The sequence below is a fragment of the Myotis yumanensis genome, unplaced genomic scaffold (assembly GCF_028538775.1).
Source record: "Myotis yumanensis isolate MYYU_CA2020_CCGP unplaced genomic scaffold, mMyoYum1.0.hap1 SCAF_15, whole genome shotgun sequence".
Classification (NCBI taxonomy): Eukaryota; Metazoa; Chordata; class Mammalia; order Chiroptera; family Vespertilionidae; genus Myotis; species Myotis yumanensis.
This window is the reverse complement of record NW_027223766.1, coordinates 30,306,571-30,331,514: the sequence shown is the minus strand read 5'-3', so window position 1 is coordinate 30,331,514 and position 24,944 is coordinate 30,306,571. Positions and strand designations below refer to the sequence as shown.

Below are 24,944 nucleotides of genomic sequence, written 5' to 3'. Positions count from 1 at the left end.
GCTCTGAGGTGCTGTTTTGCGAGTCTCTGTATGTGTGTGTTAGGGTCTGAGGGAGAAGAATTCAGAACACAACAAAGAATATAGGACGACGAGCACAGCCAGGGAAGGGAGGGTGGAGTGTTGAAGGGGGAGGCATATGGCACCAGGTATGCAGTTGATCTGAACAGTGGAAATACATACAACATCCAGAGAATAACTACTAACAGCCAAAGAAAACATTTTGCATCTAACAGCTGACATAGGAATGCATTTGCCACATATTTCTAAGTGGAAAGGGAAGGCTACTGCACTCGCTAAAGCATGATGCCATTTCTTACAAGTAACTACATGTGCATTAGACACCAATCTGAAAGCACGCACACCTAAATGTTGGTGCCAGGCGTTATTTCTGGGTGTTGGAATTAGAGGGGAGTTTTACATGTCTTTCTTTATTGTGTATGTATATTTTCTACATTTTCTAATTTTACTAATATACAAAAGGGGAAAAAGTAATACTTAAAAAAACATGGCGACTTCTAAATTTCTTTCATAATCATTTTTGAGAAAACATATTTGGGAGAATGAGGTTAGAACAGGGGTCAGGAGACTATAGCCTATGGGCCAAATCCAGCCTAATGCCTGTCTTTGTAAATAAGGTTTTATTGGAACACAGACACCTCGTTCATTTACATGCTACACAGGCAGAGTTCAGGAGTTGTGACAAAGACCACATGGCCTGCAAAACCAAATGTCCCTATCTGGCCCTTTACCAAAAATGTTTGCCAACACCTGGCTACACGAATTCTTCTCCAGATACTGGATTATCCATTGCACCTTGCAGGCTCTGTGAGCCTGAGGAAGTCATAACCTCAATGTCTCAGTTTCTCCATATACAAAGAAAAGGATAACTCATCTCATCGCTGTTAATCACAAAAAGTGCTTAACACGGTGCCTCAGTAGGAAACTCGCAACAACATTATCCTACTTACTATCTACCTCCTTTATACAAGATACACCATTCACTGCTGTGTGAAACCTAATGAAATTGCCATTTCTGCGGGTCACAATTGTCCAACATTAGTTATACATGTCTTTCTTTAATGTTATACTTTAGCCACTCACTGTCCTCATTTCTTCTGTGTAAGTTATCATTTCTCAGATAGTGTTGGAGTCATTAAGGTAGTTGGGTTTAGCTCATTTGCCATGAAGGCATTTGGGAGTCAGAAACCATAATGCTATGTTTGTAATGCACTTTGTTACTTGTGAAACCATGCAAATGAGCACTAAATGTATCTATGGTGTGACGGGTTCTGGGCTCCGGCTCTGCGGCCATAGCAGAAGCTTTTCAGATGAATGATCCTCTTTCCACCCTACAAAGCAACACCTGTCTCTTGGATTTCAGTGGGCCCAGCAAGCGGCCACAACACAGTGACACTCACTCGGCACTGAGCAGAGGCCCAGACACAGCCAAACTGCCCTGGGAAGGTCTTCCTGCTGGGAATTGGGACTCTGGATCCTGCAGAATTTCAAGAGCGGGTCATTCAAGTGCACTCATAGGTATCATTTGGGGGCTTAGTACAGTTCCCAAATAAGAGTTCTTTAAAAAAGTAAAAAAGGGTTTCTCCAAGAATGAGAAAAGAAGACAGATGTGAACATCAATGGAATATAGTTATAAGGAGCTGCAGGTAGGAAATATAGGATACGCTCATGGAAAGCAGGCAAATCAGGAAACTGAAGGAGTAATCAAAGTATTCTTATCAATAGAAATGAAGAAAAGATTGAAGTTCAGTGTTAAGCCTATCAAAGGAAGAACAAACTCCATTTGATCCAATCAACACTTATCAAATGTCTATTTATGCCTGGCACTGGGTTAACACAGCTTAGAGATAGTAAAATAAATCAGGTGTTATTTCTACCCTAGAGAGTTTCTGGGCTGGTGGAAGCAAGATAAACATGTAACCAAGTAATGCTAATATAATGTAATAAGTGTTCTAATAATAATAGCTGTCATTCATTTATTGCAAACAATGTACAGAAAATCAATTCTGCTTGGAAAGGCCCAGGGAAGGCAGTGAGAGAAAAATAATTTGAGTTAGGCCTTGAAATACTCACCAGAAGTTCACTAGGTGGGCATTGGGGCAAGAAGGAGAGTGGTCTACTGTAGTGTCTGGATAGGATGGATATGAGAAAAGGCTACAGCGAAGCTGAAGAATGTTTATGAAGAGCTCAGATATGAAGCTTAAGAATTCGGACTTTATCCAGGCATTGAAGTCTTTTCAAACAGGAAGTAATCTGGTCAATTCTGATTTAAAAAGACAAACAATAGATACTTTCCTAGAGCGTCATGAAGTAGGATCATTACGAGACTGAGACTAAACCTAGGCCAGAAGGATGGCAGTAAGAGTAGCGTGAAGGGGGATGTATCCAGGATATCACATGTTTTCAAACTCAAATGCAAAAGTAGAGGCAGAAAGTCTGAAGACCTAGAAGGGAAAAGCAGATGAATAAAATTCTGTTGTGGGAGGAGGGAGGGTCTGGAAGGCCGGGAGAAGAGCACAGTTTAGAGTAATGTCCTTGGGAGAGAGATCTTTTCCTCAGAGACATAAAGGAAGCAGGTAAGGAGGGGTAAAGATGCAAATAATACTGCAGGGAGGATGTTAAGGAAATTCATTACTATTAATCTCTACTCTCAGAATAACGAAAGGGGAAAGGGGTGAGAGCCTTGTGGAGCTAGGTATGAAACCACCTTTGGAGACTGGGGAAAGTGAACAAGCTAGAGATAGGTAAAAGAATTATCTTTGGAATTCTGAAAACAAAACAAATGAACAAACAAAACAAAACACAGAGGTAGATAACAGATTGGTGGTTACCAGAGGGGGAAGATGGTCATTAAAATGGGTAAAGGGTTCAACTGTATGGTGACAGATGGAACGTAGACTTTTGATAGTGAGTATGATGTAGTACATAGAGACATTAATTATAATGTTGGACACCTGACACTTATATAATGTTACAAACCAATGTTACCTTAGTAAAAATAAATTCAATAAAAGATATATTTTAAAAAATTATCTTATAGCTTCAGGACCCACCTGGGCCAACAACTCAGACATAGGTGATGTCTCTCATCTGCACATTTATTTGATTTTTCCCCCCAAGAGTGCTTTGAACTTGTCATGTCACTCATTAAATATCATTAACGAGTGCTGACTGACACTCAAGAAAGGAAAGTCTAATTTCCTTAGCCTGACACTTAAAGCCTTCTCTGCTGTAGCTCTCAACCCACTCTTCTGATCTGTCTCCACCTCCATCCCTGTTCCCTCCTCAAGATTCAGAAACCCAAGTGCTTTCAGGCTCAGACTCAGAAACACAAGCAGGAAAACAGGCAAGGTCTGAGGCAATAGGGAGTGGTGAGGTCCATGGCGCAAAAGCTATTATAGATCCTTTTTGAATTATCCGAAGGCCAAACAAAATATATGAACACAACTTGATATTTTAGGGGCTTTCTCTTCTAAAATTTTACAGGGCAAATTCAGCTTCCTCCAAGCAGACTTCCCAATCAACCAGACTCATAGGTATTAGTTACTTTTCAAATATCTGGTACTTACCCTCATGTTTACTTTCTGTCTCACTCAAACTTATAAGATGCTATCTTTCATGGTATAGAGTTGAAAACATGAGTTTTGGATTCAGACAGTCCTGGGTAATAACCCCGACTTTGCCATTTTTTGGCTTGTATGACACATGACAAGATAACCTAAATTTTCTGAGTCTAATTTTCCACATTTGTAAATTGGGAATGATCATAATGGTGTTATTGTGAAGATAAAATTAAATAATTCATGCAAAATACTTACAAGAGTGCCTGGCACATAAACACTCAATAAATATTTTTTAAATGTATGACTTTCCCCAACATGATAATTTCTTGTAGTATTACAAGTGTGTAGTATCACACACTTATTAAATAAAATCTTCTGAATTCTTTAGACTCTAAATTATTAGAGACATATCTTTGGAATATTTGCTGGTAAGTATATATTTGGAAGATAAATTGATATTTATTTACAATAATTACTATTGTAAATAGTAATTATTTAATAATAATTACTATTACTAAAAAATGCATTGGGCAAAGCAAAATTTTGGTGGGCTGGGAAAACTGAAACTGCTGATTGGTTTTAGGGCCCCAATTAGAGAACTGGGATACTCTTAAACAATGAAAACAAAAACTAAACATACAAATATGCATATGTATACACACTTATGTATAGATATTGACACATGTGTGGATTTAAATAATTCTTTACCATTTGCAAAGTGATTTCTATACTATTCTTTGCTTCTTAAAAACTTTTTAATGATGTCCATAAAGTACAGATCAATAATAACTAATACCAACTTTGTAAGTTGCACATAGTTATATTTTGGAGAAAGAGAAACAGAGGTTCATTGAGGTTAGACTTGGCCAAGGTCACATACAGTGAATAATCAGTGGAGAGGACTCCATCCCAGTCTTTACAGGCCATGCTTTCTCTAATCTTTCCTCACTATCCAAGATAGGAAGCTTGGCAAGAGCAATTAAATGCTTGGCGATATCACCCTAAAGTTAATGTGGGAACTGAAAACATTTAATGAGTCTGAATGAGGAACATGAGAGTCCAAACACAATGGCCTAAAATGTCACTGGCCAAGAACTCCTGAGGACAGTCGCATTTCATTCAAAACAAGGCCACGAGATCTTAAATATAATTAATCCCAGGAGTGTGGGCTTCAGTTTGCTCCATTATGAACACTGGCATCACACTCATCACCATAAATGATGCCATCTGAAGGAAGACAATTTTAGCAGACTGCCTCTAAAAGGGCATAATTTCCAGTCCCCCAGAATAATATAGTGATAGCTGTTCTGCCTGTGTAACCTGGGGCTCCGTAGGGATGAGGCACCTGATTCGACAGGAAGAGAGTACACAGTGTATTAATTTTCAAACAGGAAATGGGAGCAAAACCAAGGGGAGGGGAGCTCCAAATCTGACTTCAGTGCTTTTCCGAAACACACAAAATGAAACAGACATAGTAATTAACAAAGTCATCAGTTTAAAAAAAAAAAGACATCAAATGGATACAGATGCTAAAACGCAAAGGAGGACTTATCAAAAGAGATTGTTCTTAATCATCTTAATTTCTCTGATGGGATAAAATGCCCAGGGTTCAGAGTAAGCAGCAAAGGAAGTTAGACTTTCGGTCATATTTGATTTAGAATTCTGTGACATTCTTGAAGGGGACTACAGAGGTAGAAAAAGAGGAGGAAAAAGAAGGAGCCGTGGGATCTGGTAGAAAATAAGGAAGAGATTAAATTTTGTGGCTATAAAACTTTCATTCTGTTCCTGGAGTTTGGAGTGGGAAACACGTTCACTAAAGAGTGTCTTGCCCATTTCAGGCTCCTGTTCTGGGTACTTCTAAGTGAAAGGGCGAGGGCTACAACCCTCCATCTTGCCCCAGGGTAAGGGCTACGCCCTCCATCTTGCCCCAGGGTAAGGGCCACGCCCTCCATCTTACCTTGGCCATGTGCTCAGCAAGGCTTCTTCCTGGAAGCCCAAGCCTCTGCTAGCCACACCCAGGACTTCTTTAAACTAACCAATGACAATCAAGGGAAGTCGCCATAGATATGACCACATCCTGTGTTGTTACCACTTGCGCGTGGCCAATCGGCAGGGCCCACAGTCCTTTCTCCTCCCCTTACTCCAACCCCGCTATAAAACCTCTCTCCACACAGAGTTCTCTCTCTCTGCTTCCTGCTGCTGTGTCGGCGAGGTGGGGGAGCCGAGCTAGCTCGAATACAGACTCTTATGCTTTTGCATCGGACATGGCTGGCTCCCTGGTGTGGTTTCTTGGGGATCCTGAAATCTGGGCATAACAGTAAGTAAGGTATGCTGCTGGCCTTCTCCTAAGAATGGTCTCCTGATCTCCCACAGCTAGTGACCTAGTTTTTAATATTTTCGGGTAATCTGAGAAGTTGTATGCTTTTGCACAACTCATTTAGCTCTAGGCTTCTGTTTAGTCATGTGATCACAGGAGGCAGATGAGGTCCCTTCCAGTCTGGTATCAAGGGACCAACAGTGTTCTGCTTTTCTATCTCGCTATAATCAGCCCAGTGCATGGCCCACAGTGGTACTTATTAAATGCTTACAATTCATTAAACATAGACGGATAATGACGATGGCAGGTTACATTTGTTGAGCCCTACAATGTGCTAGGCACTATTCTAAGTACTTTCCAAGTTTTAACTCCTCTTATCTCTCAACAAGCTGATGTTGAGTGCTCAGCTGCTGGACTTTCCTTAAGTCACCCAACTGAACTCTCAACCTGGCTCCCTCATCTGTGACAGCTGGCGAGATTATCAGAGCTACTGATAGGCTAGCATGGAACAACTAGGTGTCCTCTCTGCTGGAAGCCGATCCACCCTGGCTGCTTGAGGCAGTCTCTGCAGGGATGTTTCAAGGGACCTTGAAATGGAGATGAGAAACGCCCTAGCCTTTGGAATGGAATGGATGGGATTAAGATCAATAGGATAAATGCAGATGTAAGAGAACAATAGGGGGAGGAACCTGGCTAGGAGAAGAAAGGTTGTTTCCCCAGGTGAGGATTTTTATCAGTAAACCCTTTAACTGAGTGTCAGAGGGGTGGTTGGTCGCTTTGATCTTTGCTTGGAGTGACCTCCTTCAGTTACTTCCTTGTAGCTTAGTGGAACAATAGAGTAACCTTTGAATGGAGATGGGAAGCCCCCTGGCCTTTTGTATAGAATGGATAGGATTGGGACCAAATAGTATAAATACAGATGTTAGATGACAATAAAGAGAGGAACCTGGCTATGATGATCACCTGAACGCTGCCTCTATGTCCTTCACTCTCGCTGACTCCGTCCACACCTTTGGGAACCTCTGGACCCGCTGGGGCTGGACCCCAGCACCTCTCATGATGCACACATAGTTCTCAGCATAGCCTCTTGCCCATAGAAAGCCTCCAAGAAAAAATGAGCACTGTTCATGATATCAGGGGTCTTCTAAGGCACTGGCTGGCACTGATATTTCTCAGGTCTCAGAAGTCTCTGGCTTGGGTTTGCTATCTGGGGCTGGTTGGGGAAAGGCAGTGTAGGGTGTCTGGTGAGTGACAGGGGTGTCGCTGGATAAGGGTTCAGAAAGCTAGGAGCCGGCCCCAGCTCTCCTTTTCTTGGTCATGGGACCGAGGCAAAACCTGCCCTTCAGTCTTAGTTTACAAAAATCATAAAAGTGGTGAGGGGAGGGGACTATTACCCAAGAGAAAATTGAATCATGTGACCGTAGGAAACCCCCACCTGCCTTGATTATAATAATTCTACAGTGGGCAGTGAATAGGTGATAGAGAGGACTGTATGGAAGTGTATGGGAGTTGATTTTGTAGGTAAAAAAAATAAAAATAAAAAAGGTATTCCTTCTGTTTTAGTTCTCTGATCTATGAAACAGTTCATTTGGTGACAACTATCAGTCTTATCCTGTCAAATATTGTCTGTAATAGTAAATAAATGTTGCATTTAGAATATCAATACATGTCCCCTTAGAGCAGTGGTTCTCAACCTTCCTAATGCCGGGACCCTTTAATACAGTTCCTCATGTTGTGGTGACCCCCAATTTCATTGTTACAAATTGAACATAATTAAAGCATAGTGATTAATCACAAAAACAATATGTAATTATATATGTGTTTTCCGATGGTCTTAGGCGACCCCTGTGAAAAGGTCGTTCAATCCCCAAAGGGGTCTTGATCCACAGGTTGAGAACCGCTGCCTTTGAGCAACAGTTTCCTTATGCTAGCTTGTAAAGCAGCACTGCCCTGTGATAAAAATGGAAGAAATAAAAATAATGTATTTTTTTTTTCTGAAAGTAAAACTTACTCCATTTTTAAATCATGAGATTTTTCAATTTTAATATTCCTTTGGTTTATAAAATGATGGTGAGGGTAGTTTTTAACTTTAAACAGTATACATGCATAAAAGTCTGAAGTGGCAACTCTATGCCATTTCAAAATGTTTTCTGAAATTAGACTCATCTATGAATTCTAAGTCTTGGATGCGCTGGTGTAGGTTCAGACAAGTGGAATCTCACTGAGATAAGAACATTGTTCCCTTTTGTCAGGGGTAATCTTCCAAGGACAGGTAAAATGACTTTTCTTCATACAAATGTTCTGGTGTCTTCAGGTTATTCTTCCAGTGAAAACTGCATAAAGCGGATTTTCAAACTCAAGTGCTTTATATCTAGATAAATACATATCTATAGATAACAGATGAATATAAAACCACATCTATCTATCATCTTTAATATAAATGATCCAATAGCCAGTAAGGAAGATGTAGAATGACATTTTCACGATTTCCTCTTAAAAAACAGCATGCCATTTCAGAAAATTTGGAAAGCACCTGTTATTAAAAATGACTTGATTGAGTTATAGTTTATATGCAATACATTTCACACATTTGAATAGCAGATGCCTTTTGACAGAGATCGAAAGCATTTTCTTCAGGACAGAAAGTTCTCTTGCTCCTCTGCACCGTCGATCTCCCTTCTACCCCCCACTCCAAGCCACCACTGGGCTGATCTGCACTGTAGATTAATTTGGACTATTTTAGAATTTTATATGATTGGAATTACACACTATGTAGTCTTTTGTTTTTTCTTTCACTCAGCACAATGTGATATTCATTCATGTTGTTGTAATGCATCAGTAGTTTGGTTCCTTCCTATTGTTGAGTAGTGTTTTTGGTATGAATGCAGCATAATTGGTTTATCCATTCTACTTCTGATGGACCTAACTATTGTTCGGAACTTAATCTAATTTGAGTAAAGCTCCTTTGGATATTAGTGCACTGTAATTTTTATAAACATATGATTCCAATGCTGTTGGGTGAATACCCCAGAGCAGAATTCCAGGAACATTTAATAAGTGTGTGATTAACTGTACAAGAAATGGGTAGTTTTAAATCAGGTGGCACCATATCATACAATAACAATATACAAGAGATCCAGTTGCTCACATTGTTAGCAACACTTGATATTGCCAGGCATTTGAATTTTAGTCGTTCTAGTTGGTGAAAAGCGGTACCTCACTATGGTTTTATTTGCATTTTCCTGACCAATGAATATTGCTGAGCACACTTTCATGTGTTTATGGGCCATTTTTAAATCTTTGCAAGGTGTCCAAATCTTTTGTTCATTAATACTGGGTTGACTTCTGTTCCAGCTAAGCCAGTCTTCAGGGCTCTATTCCTGCACGGGCCCTATTCTCCAGATGTCAGGGTGACGACTGGCCTTGTGGCATCAATTCTCTGATGGGTCCAAAAGAAAATCATTAAATTTCAGTTTGTCTAGCTTTTCTTACAGTAAAGATCTGAGTGATGACATCCAAGTTGTTTATATATCAGAGCTGAAACCAGCAGTCTTCTGTATCTAGTGAGATGAACATATGACTTTCTTCATTTATTCTTTTGATATGATGAATCACATTGATTTTTCACAAACTGAGTCAACCTTGCATTCCTATGTACAAATGGATATGATGTAATTTTTTGGGCTACTGCTAAATTCAATTTGTTTGTATTTTGTGAAGGTTTTTAGGTTTATGTTCATGAGAGATCTTGGTCTATACCATAACATTTTTGTAATATCTTTGGTAGGTTTTGGTATCATATTATTTTGGTCTCATAAAATGAGTTTGAAAGTGCTCCCCTTTTTTATCATCTATTTTCTTTCTTTTTAAATTTTATTTTTCAATTAAAGTTTACATTCAATATCATTTCGTATTAGTTTCAGGTGGACAGCATAGTGGTTAGATAACATATACTTTACAGTGTTCCCCTGATATTTCCAGTACCCATCTGAAATCATACATAGTTAATAGACTATAGGGGTGGGCAAACGTAGGTCTGTAGTTGTGAGTAAGCAAAACACCGAGTTTATTCCTGTACTATTATTAATTATTCTTTTATTTATTTGTATAATTTGGTTTATTGCAATATTCTTTATTGTGATGGTCTGGAACCAAAACTGTAATATCTTCCAGGTATGCCTGGAGAAGGGAACAAGGCCATATTTTCTGAAGCAAGAGGAAGGGGGACATAGATGAAATAGAGGTTAAAAACTGTAGGGATATTTCACCAGATACTTTATAATTTCTCAGCACAACAGAAGAAAGATGCCCACTAGAGATGAAGAGGTTAAAAACAAAGAATAATTTCTGTTCCTGGAGAATTCTATTATTGGAAATGTAGGCCCTGGTGATGTCAGAAACTTTCCTATGCTGCTTGAGGTTCAATAAAAAAATGTAGAGCAGTTCAGACAAAATAGAAATGTAACAAAAATACAAATATATAGAAAAATAGAACGTAAAATCCAGAGGGGAAAACCAATAAAGGTAAGAAAATGTGCAGATGAGGCACAGTGGTAAATATACCCGCACTCTATTTGGCTAACCTGGATTCTGTAAGTAGTATTCTCACAGGTGCATCACAGAAAGTAATTATTCTGCTTCTTTTGACACCTGTTAACGACACACCCCACTGGTCTCCATGGGGAACTCTAACCGTAATAAAAGACAAAACAGCACAAGGATAAAGGGGTGGAATAGCTCAGAGAAGTTCCCACTGATGGGAACGATGTTAGCAAATACACAGAGCCGCAGTCTGAAGGCCTGAAAAGGAGAAAAAGGCTTCCCCTTTATTCAACAGCATAAGCAGAACTGCCACATCCCAGGGGCTACATCTCAGCAGAGTATTTTGAAGAGGGAAAAAGGTACAAACGGGCAGTGCTTGAAGCACAAAAAAGGACTAGAAGTACTCATCTCTTTGGTAGGAGACCATGGAGAAATAGGACAGATCAATATTGACTGTTTGCAGGGGATACCCGCATGATAACTGTTTACTCCTGTATGCACGTAGATATCGAAAGGATTCCTGTTGCTGCTCACAAAGAGGCCAACACACAAACCTTTTACACATTCAAAATAGCTTTAAAAATGCTTTGTATTTTGGGGAGGTTGGAGTGCTTCGCCCATGCACATACATCTCGAACGTTGGCAGGGGAAAGAACCCTTTGCAGATGGAGGATGTGAGGCTGAAGAAGGTGAGTTGACTTGAGCAACCACCACAGGAAGAATACCAGGCACAGTCAGGGGCTGAACGCCTCAGAGCTGAAAAGATTCTTAACTGTGCATAAAAGAGAATCTGAAAAGCTGTCTGGGAGCTTACACCTGTACCCAGTGAGCTTCCTCATCAGCATGCTAAGCCTGGCCTCCGAAAGCCGGGGAGAGAAATCTCGCAAGCACAGGAAAATAGACAAATTTCTCTCCTTCAAGCCTAATCTGATGATTTAAATCTATCTCCCCTAATGCCTCTCAGGTGTTCTAACCATCTTATGCCTTTTTAAGAGCTCTTCTGCAGGGAGTTAACACTAGCAGCTTCTCTTCTGATTAAACACATCTGCCACAAAATAGCAGGAACCTTTTGGACACAATGCAATTTTCAGAACTTCTAATAGAAAGTTTGCAGAAGGTTTTGCATGTTGGTGGGTTTGCTTAGACTTTGGAGAAACTGGGGGGCAAAGTTTGTTTAGGACTTAATGGCCTTTAAACAAAGGCAACCAGAAAATGTTGACATAGTGACATTACTGGCTAAAACATAAATTAAAAAAATTAAACTACCAAGGTGAAAGGTTACATTTCCAAAGAAAGCTAAAATCATGACTATCGTCAATACATAAGTGAGCACATGGTTTGAGATTTTATTTAAGTCATTAATGAGGAAAATGATGTTACCCGCCAGTTCAAAAGAGGATCTAAACAGCAGACATAGTTATAGAATAAGAAGAGTGAAAAATGAATGTGTACTTGGAAGGCAAAACTCACCTTTCCCACAGTAGCTAGGGACGTCACCCGAAACTGTGCGACAGGATTTACATGTCTACAACAAGAATTATTTTGTATGGCTATCAGTTTATAGAGTTGTAAAGCAACTCTGTAGACACGGAATGAGGTCATCCCAAACAGTCTGCTATTGGTGATACATCGTTTACCACGGAAGCACAATTATTTTTACCTACACAGACCACTGACAATCTTATTGCTATATTCCCCAAACCTGGTACAGGGTAGAGGCTTCATAATTACTTGCTAAATGGATAAATGTCTATTATGTACTAAGCTAGGCCCTTCACATGCATCATCCCATTTAATCTTCTCGGTAACACTTTGAGATAAATATCATTGTCATTTCACTGATGAGAAATTTGTGTGACATTACACAGCTATTATGTGTCCAAGGTTGAGAGTGGAGGACAAGGTGGAAGGGTTTGACCCCCAGTATATTATTTTTATTTACATTCACTGTATCATTTGCCTCTAAATTAAGAGACTATTTATATGTCACATTGATATACCATATCTCCTTGATGAGCATGATATTGGAGATCCTGGCTTTAAGGAAGACAAGGGAACAGCATTACTCAGGAGAATCTAAGCCTACGTAAGAGACATACATATGAGCATCTTTCTTGCAGCCTTGCAGACAAGCACAGCATAGTTACCAGCCCGGATTATTTCCCTTCCCTGCTTAGGTGCGCATTTCCCAGTTTCCATGAGAATAAAGATCGAAGGATTCAACACTGTTTATATGTGTTGTTTATTTTCATAGAAGTCAGGACAGCACCTCAGGAAACTGCAGCAGCTAACATTCACTGTATGTTTATGATGACCGGGAACCGCTGTCCCAGCAACATCAGGCGGAGACGATCCTCATCCCCCTTTACAGCTGGAGAAAGCCACAGTGCAACCAGTAACCTTCACAACATCACACAGCTCAGTCGCAGCACCCACTGCTCTGACCTGTTCCTGAGTCACTCTATGTCTGCACAGGCTGCTGAGGTGGGCTCTGTCAACATGTCCTGATATTTTATTAGCCTCTTTGCTTTGTTGATTGCAGCCTGAAAGGGCACTAGGATTCCCTCAGCTTCCAGCACCACAGAGCTGGTAACTGCAGGCTGGCCCAAGTTCTGAGAGCTAATTCCTGGCCCCTTGGCACTTGTGGTCACTTGGGAATTTTACATTCTATCTTGGCCCAGAGAACAGGAGAGGGGAGTGGTCTTCTGAGGCCTCGAATAGGTGAGTGTCAAAAAGAAGTGGACCAAATGTTAATCTGAAGTCATTACCTCTGATCCCTAAGTCCCCAAATAATTCCCTTTCTTTTCTTGCCAGAAAACAGCTTAGAATGAAGTCATAGTATGTTTTTAGACTTGTCCAATGAAACTTGATCTAAGTAATAGCTCAAAGCCGGCATGAGAAAGGTGTCAATAAATGGCTTTACTTCTGTTATTGCATTTAATTTTCACAATGATTCTATGAGGCAGGTACTATTAGTACCTCCATTTTGGGGATGAGGAAGTGGGGTTAAAGAACTTGCTCAGAATCCTTGCCAGGATCTTGGCCAAGGGCCCAAGGAGGTTGCCACAGAAAGCAATTGGACAGCTGCTTGAAATACATATCTCCTCCCCTTCCCTCACGTCACTCAGCAGAAAGCCTTGGGAAGTGGGACCATTTGCTCCACATGCCTTGAAGCATGAGATCTTCATTTCCTAGGAGCAATAGGCTCATCCTCTTCAAACCATTATAAATGCTTACCCTTCCCTCAAGGGTATCTCATAATTCTCACCCTTAATGAAAGATAACACTACTTTCAAATAAGATCACGAAAAAGGCTTCGCCCTCGCCATCACAGGCATTAAGAAACATTAGCGGACATTACCTGATGAAGGCTACCATAATCAGCCAAATGGTTCCTAAATGACTGATCGCTTTTAGGGACGGAACAGCTGACCTGACACGGGATTTTCTTATATTCTTAAGGAAGGGAACTAAGAAATACAATCTAACACCTGAATTCTAAGCAAAGTTCCACCTCTGTCCTCAGGATTTCAGGAATGTTATCCAAATGGGCCATTACCTCCAGTTGAGGGGAGAGAGGAAGTGAATTAAGGACCTTTTTTATGCTTAAGTTGGGAGGTATTTTACACTCTATTAACTCCGCTTGAGCTACACTTGGGTGTGTTCCTTATATATTTAAACATTATCCACTTGGTCACCAGGACTCCATGATAATCTAGCTTAGCGAATTTTAAACCGCAGGGTTGTTGCAAATCTAGTTTTCTAAACAATTCGAACATATAAAACAGACAAGGGAGCTGCTTTGGGTGAACGCTCACCTTTACCCCCAGCACACTCCTATCCCCTGGGCAGCCTTGAATGTATCTAAGGGCTCCAAGGAGCACATTTTGAAACCACCCATCAAGTCCTGCCCTAGGGAGGTAGGATCTGCCCCAGTTCGCAAAGTTACAGGGCAAACACAGAACTGCAAAATTAAATACCTTCTGCTTAACGCACCCCTTTCCAAAGTAATAGGAGTCAATAGAAACTACAGAGAAAGGTTAGATTTCAGGAGAGAGGAAGAGTCTGTAAAGAGGCTGGGCAGTTAGAGTGCTGAGCTCCTCCAGAGCAAGCCACTTTCCCACTAGAGCAGGGGTGGGCAAACTTTTTGACTCGAGGGCCACAATGGGTTCTTAAACTGGACCGGAGGGCCAGAACAAAAGCATGGATGGAGTGTTTGTGTGAACTAATATAAATTCAAAGTAAACATTATTACATAAAAGGGTACGGTCTTTTTTTTTTTTTAGTTTTATTCATTTCAAATGGGCCGGATCCGGCCCGCGGGCCGTAGTTTGCCCACGGCTGCACTAGAGCATCACTTTTTTTTCTTAGGAAAAAGGAAGACTCTGTTTGGGCAGCATGGCTCCATGGTTGAGCATTGACCTATGAACCAGGAGGTCACTGTTCGATTCCTGGTCAGGGCACGTGCCCAGGTTACAGGCTCGATCCTCAGTGGGGGGCATGCAGGAGGCAGCCAATCAATGATTCTCTCTCATCATTGATGTTTCCATCTCTCTCCCCCTTCCCTTTCTCTCTGAAATCAATTACACACACACACACACACACACACACACAAAGTGCCCTGGTGCACGGATTCGTGCACATTGAAAGGAAATTAATTAGAAGGAATATTTTAATATTGCTATTTGTGTCTTGCTAATGAAAAGAAAATAGGATTCTACTGAGTCTCCTATCTACCTACTCCAGGACTTTTGTGAGGATCAAATGAGATGAGGCACAGGAAAATGCATCACAAATATTTGGTTAAACTATAAAATGTTTGCACCTGGCTATAAAGCAAGTCAGGTTCCTGGAATGAAGAAATTCCAAGGAGGCTAGTCGCTAGGGAAAGGAAGCCAGGCATTGCCATGTGATGTCGTTACCCAGTGCCCACAGCGACGATTTCTGGGCTGGGCTGGGCTGGGCTGTGGGCCGCATTTTGTGCCATGGGGTCTTGGCAGCATTGGCTACAATTTGGTGGGGTGTTGCTCTGGGCCTGTGCCCCACTTGGGGGAAGCCGAGTGTTGATTTGTCGGCGCCAGGTCCATGGTGCCATTTATTTTTGAAATGGCCAGTGCGCATCATAGCAGCTCCTGCATTGAGTGTCTGCCCCTGGTGGTCAGTGCATGTCATAGCTACCAGTTGGATGGACACTTAGCCTTTTATATATATAGAATTTTTAAAAGGAAGACTGTATTAGAATCAGAACTTTCTTCATGTTTGTTTCCTCCTGAAGCACAGAGCATATTCCTCAGTGCCATCTTTGATCACAGTGTTTGCAAAGAGGGTTGGAGGGAGGAAGGCTGCCATGGAAAGAGGCTCTCAGGGTGGCCGAGCCAGTGAGGTCTGGAAGAGACCTCTTACTCGGATGGGCTCCTGCAGTAGGCCCGTCCTCTCTCCCTTGCCACCTCATTCTCCCACTGAGAGACTTGATCCTGAGGGCTTTTCCAGTTCATTATACCGTCATATTTTCTGCTTCCAAGTGCTTCTTGATCACCACATATATTTCTCAAAGGCCCTTGATCTAAATAGAGTCTTAATTTGTGCTTTGAAGGTATTCATCTCAGGGGTAGTGAGTTAGTAATATTCTATTTACTTCTAAATTTTCCTACTTAGAATATTTACTGATTGATCCTGTAACCAAATTGATTTGAAAGCTTTCTTCCCTTTCTTTTTTCTAGGTTTGCTTTTATTTTCTCTAAAATCCCTGAGCCCCTTACCCTGATTTCCACATATTTTTATATTGGACACTGCAATCCATGGTTCTCTACAACAATGTTTTATGCTTGTTAAGTGGCATGGCTCACTGGGATCTGGAGTTGACCACCCCTTCTAAAGGAAACCTGTGCCAGAAAATTTCAGCACAAAGATGCTGTCTCATTGCAAGGGTATGGGAAAGGCCATCGTGAAGGGGAGAGGGAGCGAAATATTCTGGATGCCGCATACTTTACCAGTTATGTCATGCTGTTTGAATGACTCGCTGTAGATCTGATACTGATTCGGACAATGTTTCTTCAACCACTTGCAGACATCCTGCTGAGTCCACAGAGCCACTGGTTTTGACAGCTTCACCGTAGACGACTATAAATAAAGAAGGAAAAGCAGGTCTGTTAAAGCCAGCCCCATGCCTAGAAAGGCACTACTATCAGGAGTCCTAGAATGCGGTAAAGGCTGCCAGCTGGAGTCCCCAGACATAAATACCTGGCTCTTGTCCTCCTAACCTCAGCAGACCTTCTCCACTCCCCCGGAAACCAGAAAGAAAAGCTCCAGGCAGGGAAGCCCATCTATACTCAAGTTATCATCTCGACGGGGAAAAGTCTCCAAGAAGCAGTGTTTTCTAATGAATACTCCGACAACAAGGCAATGGTGTTGCTAAGCAATTAATTAAACTTTAGGGGGGAAATAGCTGCCTCCAAGTGGCCTTTCTCTGTATTCCAAAGTGTCCACCGCTTGTCCTCTGGTATCTCCAGGGCCTAGTACAACATTGGTCCTGGCAGATGCTAATAATTATGTCTAAAATGAATGTTGCAGGAATACTGCATACTAAAAAGTGCAGGTCGCTCTGGCAGCTCTGGCTGAAGGCAGTTCTATAAAGTCTAGGAACATTAGTTATGCCACAGTGAGGGAGCAAGAAGTCAATTCTGCCAGCATGTGGGGAAAGGTAATAAGGTACTGGGAGCAGCTAGACCTTCTGTAGAAGCCAACTAGCCAAGGCCCTTTACTGCTCACTGGACCTTTCTAGGAGGTGTTTAGAAAACCAAACCAAGCAGAGGCACAAGGACCCCCAGCCTTTGACAGATGGCGGGTTACAAATACATTTGGAAATTACCAACAATTAACTGTGCTAGACACTGGTCCTCCTCATGGATCCCAGGAACTTGCTTGAACCTATATAAATGCTTAACTAACTATATTTTTAAAAATATTTTTATTGATTTCAGAGAGGAAGGAAGAAGAGGAGAGAGATAGAAACATTAATGATGAGAGAGAATCATTGATCGGCTGCTTCCTGGACACCTCCTACTGAGGATCAAACACACAACTGGGGCATGTACCCTGATTGGGAATTAAACCGTGACCTCCTGGTTCATAGGTCGATGCTTAACCACTGAGCCACGCCAGCCGGCCAGCTATCTATAATTTTTATCACTTGGATCAGTGTTTGCCAACAAAGTAGGATTATAATATTGATAGTTCTTTAAAAGCTGTGGGGAGGCACACAGACCTGGCCATAAATATCACTGACCTTCTCACTGGGGATCATTTGCTTTCATTTCTCTTTCAATCTTTCGGAGTAAGTCAAGGGGAGAGCCTCAATTTTGTCTGAGTGTGATTTAACACCTTTCTAACACCTGCCAGCATGTGTTTGACAAAGAGAGGGGTCCCTTCAGCCTCAGCTCCTTCAACCGACAGCAGTCAATTTATCATCTAATAACAGTTCTGTTTTACTTTTATTATATCTAAGGTTGCTTTTATTTTATGGCAAATAAATCATGGCAAAAAAGAAATCTTATTTTGGTAGTACTGTCTAGTTTGCTTTTAAAACAAACTTGAGTAGGTCAATTTTAGGAAAAAAAGAGTAAGGACACAACAGTAGAAATAATAAGATAACCGTAAAAATAGTGGACGTGATTCAAATTTAGAAAACAGTGCTCAGGTGTTAGCTTTCATCGGTATATTTTCAGTTGTATGATTCTTTGTGCCATTATTTATAAAGCAATCACAAAAATGCATCACTTTTTATTTTGAGCTTTGGTAATATTTCTTCCACTCTTATTAAATGTGATAGATTTTATATATGAACACATATATACACACACACAGTTATATACATATATACCTATCTGCTTTTCATTTATCATGACTGGCTTTCCCCCACTGATATTTGGGGTTGATGTTCTCTCCCTTTGAATTTCTCCAGGGTCTGTGACCATCCTGACTAATCCAGTACAGCAGAATTCATGCTATCTGTGTTTCTGAAGCTAGGTGATTAAAACAGACAGTCTCTGCCTGGCTCACCCTCTCCGGCACTCTTCTTTGGAACCCCGCCACCATATTGTGAGGAAGCCCAGACCACATGAAGAGACTATGTATAGGAGTTTGGGCCCATCACCCAGCTAAGGTCACAGCTGACAGCACCCACCAACACCATTCCTCAGACAAATGTACAAACAAACTTAAGATGATTACAGCTGCCAGCCTTCAAGTCTTCCGGCTGAGGCCCTCAGACACCATGATGCAGAGACAAGGGAGCCCTGCTGAGCCCTAAGTGAATTCCTGACCCATATAATCCATGAGCATCATAAACAGTTGTCTTCCACCACTAAATTTTGGGGTAATTTATTTTGCAACTCTAGTAACTGGAACACTAAGTTATATGCTCAGGGAGGATAGAACTGTTACACCAGCTCTCCGGAGTGCCCTGCATTTAATAGATGCTCATACAGCCTCAATGAATAAGTGAATGAATTAATGACATGAAACTGTTCTCACTGAGTCTGGGCTCACAGACCTGCTGACTATTCAGCGGTGAATTTCAAGTCCAGCCCTTGCTGCCCTCCACCGACCTGTGTTGAGCTCATGTGGCTCCTAGTCAATCGTGGCCTCTTCCTTCAACCCTCCATCCCTGAGTCAGATGCTGCCAGACATCTGCCCTCTGCTTTCCTTATTTTGATGACAGAGGAGGACCTCTGGCATGGATGATACAAATGAGTAAATGTTTTGTTGTTGCTCAATTTTTCCCTGTTTGCTGGTCATCGCCTCCTTTCCGTTGCATGATTAGGACACTAGACTTTTGAGTCCTTTAGCTAGAAATGCACTTACCACATTTCACAAGTCAGCACCTTTGAATCTGGCTCTTTCCTGCTCTAAAAATTTCCTTCAGATTAGCTGAACGAGTTCATAGCTGACACATCATTACCCTGCAACCCCTTGCAAGTTTCCTGCAAGTCAAGCTAATCACATCTCTGGAAAACTCCTAAAACCAGACCCAGAAGGCTGTAAATTAGGAAGGGAAAGGCAAGAGGATAAAGCTACTTACACATCAATATACCAAACGTCCTGGAGGGTCATTCTTTAACCTTCTCATTTCCTAGGAAACAGAGTACCCTCACACCAAGACAAACCCATGCAATTGGAGGCTCAGGGGGGCAATGAACTCAAACATGCCAAGTCATCTCAGAACTCAACCTCACCAGCCCACCAGGTTTGCTTTCGTTATAAATTTTCCTTTTATCACAAATCCAGGTGTTCTAAGGCTAACACGTAAAAAGCGGGTTCATTTTTCCTTCAGAATATACTCTTGCTATGTGGTCACTTGGTTACCACTTGCTTGGACGGCAATAGACACAGAACTTTAGACACAGATTGTTAAGACTGTGTAAACCTACAGGAATATACCTCCACATAAACTGCTAGAGCAAATAACATGGGGAGGAGTAAAGATTTCTACGATGAATAAGCACGGCTCATCTCTCCTCAATCAGACAGTGATAGAAGTATTGGCTCCATTTCTGAGCTGATTCTTTACCGTGGCTTTATTATGGAGTTGGTATCAGTTTGCTCCACATTAAGAGCCACGGTGACTCCCGCTGCCCTAGTCTGGATCCTCAGAGCACTCATTTGTTCTGCCCGAACTTCTTCGTGTAGCCCCCACAGGTGCCCTCAGGACTTCTCCAGTCTATCAGGATGCCCCATCCCCAACAGCAACCAAGTTTGGGGGCGTGAATGTTATAACCTGATTCCTTTAAAAAGCTTAACCTTTATTTCTATGTGCAATTTGAAACGCCAAGCATTTGTTCAACTCACATCAATCTGTGTTCCACACTGTCCCACTGGGCGGCGCAGAGCAGTCAAATCTCAACAGTTCCATAGTGACTTGAACTTTTATTTGAACCTTTCCTCGCCACCCAATACTCACACCTCCCTTTACGCCCAATGGAAGATAATTTTGTCTGATGTGCCATGTTTTTTTTTTCACCCACAATAGGAGCCTAACCCAAAATAATAATAGTTCATAAAACAAAGAAATAGTATTTCATATTTATTAGAAAAAGTAAACTCATAAAAAGTCCTGCACCTAGGCAAACATTAAAAAAAACATTGGCCCCAGTTTTTCCCCCCCGCCATGTTCAGTCTACTACAGCATTCTCTGCTTTTACAGCTCTGGAGGCAATTTTGGTTGCTTTTGCTGCCCCGAGAGAGGCCGGAGGCAGTTTGTTATTTTAACCTCGATGCATCCTGACACCAAGCAGGACGGCAGGGATTTCCTTTCTGAGTAGGTTCCGGCTTTTCTATAGACAAGCTGAAAGTCTGCTTTACACGAAGACCTCACTTTATGCAAAAGACACATCTTTGTTTACAAATTACCTTTTTTTTTGCAAATGATTCCATTTTAGACAATAATTTCAGCTATGCTTTACAGTAATCTCTGATTTGTATTTAACTAGAAAGAACTCTCAAGTTTTAAGTTCTTTGAGGTAAACCTGAAGCTTTTCTGCTAATAAAATAAATGCTTTAAAGAAGTTTGCTATGGAAGACCAAGATGGCGGCGTGGGTAGGCACCGGAGACCGCTGCCGCAAACAACCATTTCAAGAATACAACTAAAAGACTGAGCGGACATCACCCAGAACCACGGGAGGGCTGGCTGAGGAGAGACTCTGCAACTAGAAGGAAAGAGAACAGCAAATCGAGGCTCAGAGGCGGCGCAGTGTGGAAAATGCAAAGGTACCGAGGTGCGCGCGCAGGGCGGGCTGGTGGCTGAGGGCGCGGTTGTCGTTTTCTGTCGGGAGTGAGTCTCAGACTCTGGGCTCCAGATCCGGGCGAGTCTCTAGGGACCCAGGCTCAAACGGGAGAAGCGGGATTATCCGGCATCAGTTGGAACCTGAGGGCAGCTTTCTCTCCGAGGTTTGCAGCGGCTGCCGGGGTTCTGAGAAGCAGAGCCTCTGGGAACGGGACTGAGCGTGGCCATAACTGCTCCCTCCGCCCGCCCTGTTGAGCCCGCCCCGCCCAAACCCTGCGCACAGCCATTTGCCGATCGCCTCAGGCAAAGGCTGGATTAGCGCCTCCCCAGAAGGCAGACGTTTTCCATACAGCTGATTCCTATAGCCAGTCGGCCTGGTGGTCAAACCCCTCTAGTATTAACTACAACAATTAAGGCTTGGCTAGAACAAGACTGCGCACAGAGACCACAAGGGGGTGCACCAAGAAAGCATAAAAGATGCGGAGACAAAAAAACATGACAGAAATGGAGGATATGGAGCTAAGAATCGCAATTTTGAGGGCTTGCCATAAATTTGTGCAGAACCTCACAAAAACTAATGAGACCCTTGATGCTACGATAAAGAAATTAGAAAGTAAGCATACACGGACTGAAATAAAGAATATTATACCCAATAGCAGACCAGAGGAGCACAATAATCAAACAAAAGATTCGACAAAAAACACCCAATTGGAAAAGCAAAATGAAAAAAGAATCCGAAAGTGTGAAGATAGTGTAAGGAGCCTCTGGGACAGCTTTAAGCGGTCTAATATCAGAATTATTGGAGTGCCAGAAGATGAGAGACAGCAAGATATTGAAAACCTATTTCAAGAAATAATGGCAGAAAACTTCCCCCATCTGGAGAAAGAAATGGACTTACAGGTCCAAGAAGCGCAGAGAACCCCAAACAAAAGGAATCCAAAGAGGACCACACCAAGACACATCATCATTAAAATGCCAAGAGCAAAAGACAAAGAGAAAATCTTAAAAGCAGCAAGAGAAAGAGGCTCAATTACCTACAAGGGAATACCCATACGACTGTCAGCTGATTTCTCAACAGAAACTTTGCAGGCCAGAAGGGAATGGCAAGAAATATTCAAAGTGCTGAATACCAAGAACCTACAACCAAGATTACTTTATCCAGCAAAGCTATCATTCAGAATTGAAGGTCAGATAAAGAGCTTCACAGATAAGGAAAAGCTAAAGGAGTTCATCACCACCAAACCAGTATTATATGAAATGCTGAAAGGTATCCTTTAAGAAGAGGAAGAAGAAGAAAAAGGTAAAGATACAAATTATGAACAACAAACATGCATCTATCAACAAATGAATCTAAGTATCAAGTAAATAAATAACCTGATGTACAGAATGAACTGGTGATTATAATAGAATCAGGGACATAGAAAGGGAATAGACTGACTATTCTTGGGGGGAAAAGGGGTGTGGGAGATGCGGGAAGTGACTGGACAAAAATCATGCACCTATGGATGAACACAGTGGGTGGGGAGTGAGGGTGGAGGGTGGGGTGGGAGCTGGAAGGAGGGGAGTTATGGGGGGAAAAAAGAGGAACAAATGTAATAATCTGAACAATAAATATTTAATTAAAAAAAAAAAAGAAGTTTGCTATGGAAAAAAACATATACAAAACACTTGTAAAAGTTGAATTTTGTAACCTAATTACCCCTTATCTGTTTTGCAATATAAATTCCCTTTTAATTTATTGGGTTTTGATTTATAAGAGAACACTGCAATTTTAAGCTCCCGATGGCTGTACAAACTCTTAACTGGGTAAGCATACACGAGGCCGAGTTGATTGTGGAAAAATAGAGAAAGCATAGAGTGTTTACACCCACTAGAAGGACAAAGAAAGCTTTATGGCCAAATATCAAGAAGTGGTAAACACATTTGCAGTGTCTCATTTATAAGCAAGAATCATTGATCGGCTGCCTCCTGCACACCTCCTACTGGGGTTCGAACCCACAACCAGGGCATGTGCCCTGACGTCGAATGGAACCGTGACCTCCTGGTTCATAAGTCAATGCTCAACCACTGAACCACTCTGGCCGGGCTCATTGTGTAATCTTACTTAAGACGGAAAAAAGGAAGGAGACTGGAGGGGAAGGGCGTGGGGGAAGAAAAGGCAACAACTCATCAATGTCTATTTTAGCAGGTTTTAATGGACTGTGTGTGTATGTGTGTGTGTGTGTGTGTGTGTGTGTGTGTGTGTTTGTGTGTGTGTGTATGTAAACAACTTTCCTTGGATCAATAAAGACTAAATATAAATCTTCTAATAGAGAATAATTACTATTTTTTTCTTTTCTCTTTTTTCTGTGGGTGGGGGGAAGAGGATATTTGAACAAACTTTGGGAAAACAATGATCTAGATTCAAGACTCTTCCCGAAAATTTGCAGTATTAGAAAACACACCCTGTGAAACAAGCCATTCCATTGCTAATAAGTTCTAGTGGTTTAAATGGTCTTTTATATTGAAGCCCGAATCAACCTTCCATCATCTTTCTCACTGATTCTTGAGTCCTATCTTTGGAGCAATACAAGACAAATTTCACCAACCACTGCACCGGTTTCCATTCCGCACATCATATCGGCACTCCCCATTAAGTCTCATGCATGTGTTTTTTAAAGCCATGTTATATGCTAATGAATCTCCAATTTTACCTCCAGCCCAGTCTTCTCTCCAAACTAGTGAATCATACATACAGCTAATGACTTCAGTTAACATTTGCATCTCTAGTAAACATTTCAGATTCAATATGTACAAAACTGGCCTCCTGTTCTTCTCAAAATTGCCTTCATCTCACCTGAAACTTTGTAATTCCTGTTGCTGAAGCTCCAAATTGTGAATTCATCACTGACTCCATCTTTCTCTTGAATTCCACATCTAATCTATTGGGAGAACCTCAGGGGTCTCTCTTCAAGTATATCCACACTCCCATCACCACTAACAGTGCTACAATCCTGATCAGACACACTATCATGCTACACCTTAGTTCATCCAGGTACTTAATATGCCTAAGCTCATTCTGATTTCCCCTTACCCTTATTTTAAAATAGTTTAAAATAGTTTACAAAGCCTCAAGCTATCTGGCTACCCAGTACTTGATATCAGTTTTACTGTTCTTCCCCTAACACACTCAGCTCCCACTATTCCTTGCCCTTGCTGACTATGCCCACTTAAAAATTAAAAAAATATACAGATATACACATATATACTTCAGAGAGGAAGGGAGAAGGGGAGAGAGAGAGAGAGAGAGAGAGATAGAAACATCAATGATGAGAGAGAATCATTAATCAGCTGTCTCCTGCACGCCCCACACTGGGGATGGAGCCCGCAACCTGAGCATGTGCCCTGACTGCGAATCGACTGTGACCTCCTGGTTCATAGGTTGATGTTCAACCACTGAGCCATGCCTGCCAGACCCCACTTCTTATTTTGCAGGGAATACTCTTCTCCCAGATACCTACATGGCTAATTCTCTAACTTCCTTCAAGCCTTTGCTTAAATGCTACATCCTCCATAAGTCCTATCTGATTCCCCTGTTTAACAAATGCAACACTCCTCTCTCTGGAGCTTCCAATACTTACCATCTTGCTCTATTGTCTCCATCTCTACAGCAAATACCATCTCACAAACCACACAGCTCACTTACTTTGTCTATTGTTTATTATCTGTCTCTTCCCGTGTCCT

At 41.6% G+C, this 24,944-nt stretch overlaps 1 protein-coding gene across 2 annotated transcripts in view; it reads right to left on the bottom strand.

The window, feature by feature from the left end:
* SAMD12 (sterile alpha motif domain containing 12) overlaps positions 1-24,944 on the bottom strand; it is a 340,116-nt gene that overhangs the window by 178,037 nt on the left and 137,135 nt on the right. For both annotated transcript variants that reach the window (XM_070392126.1, XM_070392128.1), the window contains exon 3: positions 16,431-16,560. In XM_070392126.1, the coding sequence (XP_070248227.1) occupies positions 16,431-16,560 (130 nt within the window). The remainder of the gene's footprint in view (positions 1-16,430; positions 16,561-24,944) is intronic.